Consider the following 8770-nt stretch of genomic DNA (forward strand, 5'->3'; position numbering starts at 1 on the left):
ATGTATTATAAGGAAAGACGTGGGATACCTCACACCACTTGTTTTTTTTTCACTAAATAACTCTTGGACTTTTTGTTTAAAGAATAGTTTACCAATTTTTTAGAGAGAGAGGAAGGGAGAGAGAGAGAAACATTGATGTGAGAGCACAACATCAATTGACTGCCTCCTGATTAAACCCACGACCTTCTGGTGTACAGGATGATGCCCAACCAAGTGAGCCACACAGGCCAAGGCTCTTGGACTTATTTCTTACCAGCACATGTAAATCTACTTCATTCATTCTGATGGCCACATGGTATGTGAATGGGCCAAAATGTATAAACTAGTCTTTATTGCTTGATTCTACTTTTCACTATTGTGATATAGAAGTGAATATCCTTGTACACACATCTTTGCACACTTATGCACCTATTTTAAATATATATATATATCTTTATTGATTTCAGAGAGGAAGTGAGAGGGAGAGAGAGATAGAAACATCAATGATGAGAGAGAATCAATGATTGGCTGCCTCCTCCATGATTGGGGATTGAGCCCACAACCTGGGCATATTCCATGACTGGGATCGAACCATGACCTCCTAGTTCATAGCTCAACCACTGAGCAACCACTCTCAGGCGGCACCTATTTTTACAGATGGATTTCTGGTAATGGAATTGCTAGTGTATTTATATATATTTTTTGGCTAGCACCAAATCGTCCTCTAAAAATCTTGTACCATCTTCTTTTGCCTTTTTCTTTTGTGTGTACCAGTTTCTATGGCAGTTTCTTCTCATGTCAACCTCTTGTCCCTGCAGAATGAATCAGGCACCAACTGTGGGCTTTGAGCAGGATGTTGGCAGCCGAACCACCCACCATTTCATGTACCCTGAGAGTGCCAAGAACCTGCCCGCCAACGTCAGCTTTGTGTTGGTGCCCTTCAAGGCCCTGGACCTGCTGTGGATCGCGAGCGCCCTGTCCACGGGACAGATCCGATTGTGAGCTGCCCTGCTGACTGGGAGTGCAATATGGGTGACAGGACCACCTTGGGAGGAGTCTTCCTGGGGACTGGATCTTAGAATTCCTTTAACTGTTTTAGCCAGGAGGGGCTGGTGCGGAGGGGGCCCCAGGAGGGAGGGCCCCAAGTGGTGCCTTAGCTGAGGCCTGAGTATGTTCTTTTGTCAATTCCCGCATGGTGACAGCCAGCATAGTGGTGGTGGAAAGGTGAGGAAAGAACAGTCTGGTTTTGGTCTCCTTTCCAGGGGGTGGTTCCGAACTGTGGGAGCTCTGCCTTCTGAGAATTTTCTTTGGGGGCGGTGGCTTCGTTTGAAATCTCAGGAAATTCAGTGAACCAAGGTTTTGTTTGTTTGTTTTTAAGATTTTTTAAAAATATATTTTATTGATTTTTTTTTTTACAGAGAGGAAGGGAGAGGGATAGAGAGCTAGAAACATCACTGAGAGAGAAACATCGATCAGCTGCCTCCTGCACACTCCCTACTGGGAATGTGCCCGCAACCAAGGTACATGCCCTTGACTGGAATCGAACCTGGGACCCTTGAGTCCTCAGGCTGACATTCTGTCCACTGAACCAAACCAGTTAGGGCTTATTGATTTTTAGAAATAGAGGAAGGGAGAGAGAAAGAGAACATTGATTTAAGAGAAACATCTATCAGCTGCCTCCTGCACACCCCCTACCAGGGATTGAGCCTGCAATCCGGGCATGTGCCCTGACTGGGAATCAATCCAGCAACCCCTTGTGCCCAGGATGACGCCCAACCAACTGAGCCACAGTGGCCAGGGCTAACCAAGTATTTTTTTTAGCAGCTTTATTGAGATATAATTCACATACCATACAATTCACCCACGTGAAGTATATAATGCAATGGCTTTTGGCCTATTCAGAGTTGTATAACCATCACCACAATTAATTTTAGAGCACTGTCATGTTCTAAAAATGAAAACCTTTAATCTGCAGATCTAAAGATACCCCTGTACACCATAGCCATCACCCCCACTCCCTTAACCCCCACCACCCAAGGCAACTACTAATCAACTGTCTTAACCATGGTTTTAGTTGTGTGTGCAGCAAAATGTGTGTAACTTAAAATTTACAATTTTAATTGTACAGTTCAGTAGCATTAAGTACATTCACATTATTGTGCAAACATCACCACTGCCCATCTCCAGAACTGTTTTATCATCTCAAATGGAAACTCTGTAGCCATTAAGTAATAACTCCTCATTCCTTCTTTCCCCAAGACCCTGATAATCACTGTTATTTCTGTCTCTATGATTAAGACTATTCTAGGTACTTCATATAAGTAGATTTATGTAGTATTTGTCCCTTTTTTTAAAAAATATATTTTATTGATTTTTTACAGAGAGGAAGAGAGAGAGATAGTTAGAAACATCGATGAGAGAGAAACATCGATCAGCTGCCTCCTGCACATCCCCCACTGGGGAAGTGCCCACAACCCAGGTACATGCCCTTGACCGTAACCGAACCCGGGACCTTTCAGTCCGCAGGCCAACGCTCTATCCACTGAGCCAAACCAGTTTCGGCGTATTTGTCCCTTTTTATCTGACTTATTTCACTTAGCATGATGTTTTTAAGGTTCATCCATGCTGTAGCATGTCTCAGATTTCATTCATTTTATATATTTATATTTTTTATTGATTTCAGAGAGGAAGGGAGAGGGAGAGAGAGAAACATCAATGATGAGAGAGAATCATTGATCGGCTGCCTCCTGCACGCCCCCCACTGGGGATCTGCAACCCTGGCATGTGCCCTTGACTGGCATCGAGCCTGGGACCTTTCAGTCTGCAGGCCAATGCTCTATCCACCGAGCCAAACCAGCTAGGGCAGATTTCATTCATTTTAAAGGCTAAATATATTTCCCTGAATGGACATGTCACATTTTGTTTATCCATTCATCCAATAATGGAAAATTGAGTTGTTGTGACCTCTTGCCTGTTTTCATCATGTATTTTTAAACACAGAAGTGTAAGTCACAGTGTCCTGACTTTATGTTTGAGAGACCTAAAAGCTAAAATAAATGCTATAGTGTTTAAATCCCAGAGATTTAAAAGGGATTAAAAAAGGGAGTGTAGGTTACGGGTGTCATGGCTGGCTAATAGGGAAGGAGGGATTTGTGCCAAATGTGAGGAGAGTAGCAAGAGTGTCAGGTGGGCACAGGTAAAAGCACACACATGGTGGGTTTGAGATGATTGGCTAACTCAAGTGGAGAGTTCATAGCAGAGAGTTGTGGGAGAAGAGTTGGGGCTGGAATATGGAAGGGCCAATATATGTCTAATAAAACATCCTTATTTTATCCTGAAGGGCATGGGGAGCCATTGAAAGTTCTAAGGGAGGTACTGCAGTGATATGGTGTGGGAGAGCAGTCTGGAAGCAGGTGGTCTTGTGGTGAGGCTGTCATCCTTCAGGCCTGAGCAGGAGGGAAGGCACCTAAATGTTTTGTGTGTTTTTGTTTGCTTGCAGTACCTATGCTCCAGTGAAGTCCTTCCTTCGAGTAGACAAAGAAAAGGTAAGTTTCCTCCTCTGCCCCCTTCCTTATCCCCACCTCATTGGAAACAGTGCAGACCTGACCTCCTGGTGTGCCTGGTCCTGTGGTTCGGGTATGCCTTAGTGCCCTTCTAGAACCTTCAGTGTCCCCATCTGCTGGGATGCCTGACCTCCACAGAGGCTGCAAGGAGCCAGGGAACACAGATGAACAGGTCGAAGGGCAAGCGTGGAGGAACTGGCACAAGCTACTCAGAGCCTGTCCCTGTGCCTCTAGGCCACCCAAACCCTCATGTGCCTGTCACATTTTTTCCTCCAGGTCCAGATCTACAACCCAGCCTTCTTCAAGTACATCCATGACAGGTGGACAGAGCATCACGGGCGGTACCCTTCCACAGGGATGCTGGTGCTCTTCTTTGCCCTGCATGTGTGTGATGAGGTGGGTAGCCCAGTCTGGGGGTAAATAGTGGGACCCACGGAGCAAGGGAAAGCAGCCCTTCTCAGGGCTCAGTAGTGCTTCAAGAGGAATGTGTTTTTTGTAGGCAGAAACCAAGTGGCTTTGATTTCTCCTCATTTCTAGGTGGTGGAGCTCTACATTTCCCAAGCTTACTACTTTAATTTGACCAAAGCTGAAATCACTTCATTTAAAAGTTAAATTTATTCACAAAGGAAATAGAATACTACTTCCATTATTGATATTACTTGCCATAAAGAAAAAAAATAATAAAAGACATAAATAGAATAGAATGGAGATAGTGTAGTTAAGATTCAGGGGGATGGTTATCTCCCCAGGCCTGCTCTCTTATTGTTAAAAACGGAGGTTAGTCATTCAAGGAGGCATCTTGCTAGTGGGCAGGGGTGCTCTGCCATACACTTCAGTGCTCACACCCAGCACACCCACTTTTGCCAGTAAATCCTTTAACGTAGGGTATTGGGTACTTGATCAGTTTTTAAATAAAAGTACTCCATTAAAAAAAAAAAAGTTAGCAAGGGTTGGGCTAGCCCTAAATTGGGGCGTTGCTCTTGAAGCAATCAGACGGGTGGAAGGAGCTGAAAGGGAGCAGCAGTCCCCCTCGGTCAGTGTCCTTAGCCCAGGCTTGGGTGTCCCCTCTTCCCATGCATCCCGCGCTCTGGGAATCGATTAGCTGCGGGCCTCCCGGGTTTGTCGGGTCGCTGCGGCTCCTTTCTCCTTCCCCACTACTACACAAGGCTCCCACCGCGTCCCGTCTCCCAAAGTCCGACGTGGGGTGACTTGCACCGCCCTCCCCTGCAGGTGAACGTGTACGGGTTCGGGGCTGACAGCCGGGGCAACTGGCACCACTACTGGGAGAATAACCGGTACGCGGGCGAGTTCCGGAAGACCGGCGTGCACGACGCCGACTTCGAGGCCCACATCATCGACATGCTGGCCAAGGCCAGTAAGATCGAGGTCTACCGAGGCAACTGAGAAAGGTCTGGCCGCGACTCTTCCCGCCCGCCGCCCAGCGCCTGTGCGCGCTCCGGGTCGGGACGCTAGACCAGCCCGTGGGTGGCGGCTTCCGCCTGCGCGCGTCGCCGGGCGTGGGGCGTCTCCGGGCAACGCTGAACGCGCCCGGCCGCGGTCTGGACCAATCATGTTGCAGCCCAGCGAGCGCCGGCTGTTCCCTGCCAATCACAAGACTGGGCCTGGCACCCAATCAACGCGGCGGTCGGGCGGAGCCTCTGTTTATCTCAGTCAATCGTGCCCCTCAACTCGAGTCGACTTCCGGCGCTGGGCCCGTCTCCTCCAATCAATGGCCTTCGGGGCGAACCGGCCGACCCAACCCCCACAGCCCTAGGCTCCTGGGTAGGATTTTGTTTCACGCTTTTTAAAGAGAAGAGGTGGCCTCTGGCCTCGGAGAAGTACTGTCTGCAGGCGGGGTCGGGGCTGTCGCAATTGCTTGCGGGCCTGACCCCGCCGAGGACGCCGAGAAGGAAAGGGAAGCGCGGGCCGGGCCGTGGCGGCTCGGCTTCCCTTCCCCGGCGCCCCGCGTGGGTCCAGGAACGGTTCATGTGACTTACGGGAGTGGGGACGGGGAGCTCTCTTTGACCTTAGAGGCAAAGCCAGAACCCTCCCAAACCTCTCCAGGCTTCCGAGAGAATTTCAGGCCCCGCATTTATTCAGTCCGAGATGGGTGTTAACCCACCAAAGAAAGGCAGTGAGAATCCAGCCCTCACCCGACCGCCCCTCCCTCCCCGCCTTTGGCCACCCTATGGAATGGCCTTTCTGACCAGGGCATCTCGTGTCTCACCAGAAAACGAACTGTGCTCACCCTTTGCTTGGGGGCGGGGTTCGCCCAGGGCCCAACTCGAACTCGGGTGTACGGAACTGGGCGGGGAACCAGGAAGCCCCCTCACGTCCAATGTAAGGTGCTTCTCACTCACGTGTATCCTAGGCCCCTACTGTTCGCTACAACTTCTAGTGTCTCCTTAGGCCCCGGGCCTCCTCACCAGCTACTTGCTCTAGAAAAAAAAAAAATCAAAACATGCCCTGGGATGGATTAGGGCGCTGCTGCTTCTCTCTCTCTCTCTCTCTCTCTCTCTCTCTCTCTCTCTCTCTCTCTCTCTCGCACAAACACTCTTCGGCTGGCTCAAGGGAGCGGGAGCCACTGGTGGCAAAGACGGCTGGAGATGGGGAGCCCAGCTGCCTGGTGCATGCACCTTCTTCCCTCACATATCACCCCAAAGAGGAGTAAGAAGCCTCTTGCTTGGGGGTGTTTTTTGCTTTGGGCTCATCATTTAGTTAACCTACAATGACCAGGTATGGCTGACCAACACAAACTCTGTAAAAAAATCCCGAGCTGGCCATGGAAATAGCCGGGAGCCTAGCTGGGGAGGAGTAGACTTGCCCCTCTGCATGCCTCCTCCCCTGCGCATGGGTCCCTTTCCGCCGGCTCACCTCTTGCCTTCTCCCTCGCACTCACTTTCCATTTCCAGCTCCGGAGTGGGCTGGGAAGCTAACAACCAGGGATTACAACTGGAAGCTACTACCTGCATGATTGAACCCAGCTTAACCCCCGCGAGGACGCTGCGGGTGGTATTCAGCCTTCAAGGTCAGGGGATTTTAGGGAGGACAAGAGCTTCCGTGAAGCTTCCAAACCACTGAAAGGACCCCCTCTATCCAGCAGTGACAACACACATGCCACCCATTTTCTTAGTGAGTTGGTACCACCAGGCAGCCTCCTGGCTGTGGGTGTAGTTCCTGCAGCCCGCTGGGGGAACAGTAACCAGAAGAGTATTAGAGGAGGCTTGGGGTGGAGCAGTGGGCACCCCCAAAAGTTAATATATGGAGAATTTAGCTTGAGTCTGTACCTTCCTAATTCCCAAAGTAGGTGAAATAAAGAATGGGAGTGGGTTGGGGGAAGTAGGGGTTTGATGGATTGCCTCCTCCCACCGTTCTGGAGAGCCAGGGCACCAGCCATTCTTGCCAGTCTCATCTCAATGCTTCCTGAAGAGGCTGTTTTGAGTGTTTAGAAGATGAAAAAAAAAACAATGCAATTATGCCAAACAGTATTGAGCAGAATAATTTATTTTGTTTTTCTTTGTTTAAAAGAATAATAAACCCACATTCTGGAAGAGGTAGGTCCCAGCATCCAGTCCAGATCTCCTTTTCTGCAATAGTTATTTAAACAAATGTGGTTTTTTTTGTATTATTTTCTTCCCTTTCTCTCTCTTTCTAAATTAAAAAGGACAAAAATACTATATAGTCATTAATCTGTTTTGAAATGTGTCAGTGGGGAGCTGTGACTAAGTAAAGTTTAAGAATGTTGGGGAGATTTTGAAGTGGGGGTATCAACTCCCCAAAACCCTTATACAGGAGGCCTCCCAACTCAAAGCCAGCTGCCTCATGTCATAACTAGAGGCCCGGTGCACGAATTCATGTACGGGGGTCGGGGGGGTCCCTTGGCCTAGTCTGCGGGGATCAGTGGACCTCCGTGCCACTTGGTAGACTCTGCCACTCCGCTGCGGCCTCCATGTACCCATCCTAGGGCGATACTGGTGCACCCATGACCGCACAGCCGCTGCTTGTCATTGCAGCCTCACTCCTCACGTGGTAGTCGGCTCATGCCCAGTCATTCCGATGCCGGTCCCAATCCCAGTCCTGGTTTGGATGGGGGAGAGGCTCAAGCCACCGCAGCTGCGCTTGCCAGCCATGAGCCTGGCATCTGGCACCCGTAGGTCAGCTGAGCGGCGCTCCCACTGTAGGAGCACACTGACCACCAGGGGACAGCTCCTGTATTGAGTGTCTGACCCCTGGTGGTCAGTGTGCATAATAGCAGCCTGTTGACCAGTCGTTCAGTCGCTTAAGGCTTTTACTAATATATATATATGGGGGGGGGGGCGGGCTGGTGCATGAGTTCATGCACGGGTGGGGTCCCTAGGGGTGGCCTGTGGGGATCTGGCTGAAACCCACAGTCCAATGCCAACTGCTGCTCCTGCCTGCCACTCCTGCTCATCCTAGTTCTGCTGCGCCTGCCGCGGGCTTACGCCCAGTCAGTACTGATCAGGAGAGCCTCGGGCTGCAGTGGCGCTGTGTCTGGCACCCGTCCTGAGGGAGGTAGGGGGGCCAGGATGCGATTGGCCCTCTAGGCGGGTGGTGGGATGCCCTTGCCACCCTGGGAACCAGTTCCGTCCCACTGACATTCGCGGCGGTTGTCGGGAGCTACCTGGACGCTGCTTTTATATCATTTCTTCCTTGCGGAGCATCTAGGAGGGGAAGTGGCTACAGTGCCCAAGGCCAACTTCCAGGAGGCCAGTGGCGCTGTCGGGATCAGGCTGGTGGCACTGGTCCATCAGTGTCTGGCCCGTTCTCCAGAGATTGGACCTGCAGGACTACTGAGGGAGTGAGTGGCTGCCACCGAGCTGGTAGGCCACTTGGATGGGTTGGTCAGCGGTGCTCCCACTGTGGGAGCACATTGACCACCAGGGGGCAGCTCCTGCATTGAGCATCAGACCCCTGGTGGTCAGTGCGCATAATAGTGACCAGTCATTCTGCTGTTTGGTCAATTTGCATATTAGGGTTTTATTATATAGGATTGGTTGCAGCAGCACTCCCAAATGTTAAGAATCAAGAGTTCCACCAAACCATGTCTTTTTTCCCCCCCTCGATGTTGGCTGGGGACTATATTGCTTTGATCCAGCAAAGATACCACATCTGAATACACAAGTTGGCATTACCACTTGATTACATTTGCAATAAACTACTGTCATTCCCCATGACTCGGAGGGTGAATAAATAGGACTAGGAAGAAA

The 8770-nt window shown here is 50.2% G+C and overlaps 1 protein-coding gene across 2 annotated transcripts in view; it reads left to right on the forward strand.

Moving 5' to 3' along the window:
• ST3GAL2 (ST3 beta-galactoside alpha-2,3-sialyltransferase 2) overlaps positions 1-7227 on the forward strand; it is a 42930-nt gene extending 35703 nt beyond the window's left edge. For both annotated transcript variants that reach the window (XM_081107034.1, XM_081107033.1), the window contains exons 4-7: positions 798-977; positions 3479-3524; positions 3819-3938; positions 4773-7227. In XM_081107034.1, the coding sequence (XP_080963160.1) occupies positions 798-977; positions 3479-3524; positions 3819-3938; positions 4773-4946 (520 nt within the window). In that variant the 3' untranslated portion in view covers positions 4947-7227. The remainder of the gene's footprint in view (positions 1-797; positions 978-3478; positions 3525-3818; positions 3939-4772) is intronic.
• The last annotated feature ends 1543 nt before the right edge of the window (positions 7228-8770 follow it).

Source organism: Myotis nattereri, assembly GCF_964212035.1.
Source record: "Myotis nattereri genome assembly, chromosome: 15".
NCBI classification, from domain to species: Eukaryota; Metazoa; Chordata; class Mammalia; order Chiroptera; family Vespertilionidae; genus Myotis; species Myotis nattereri.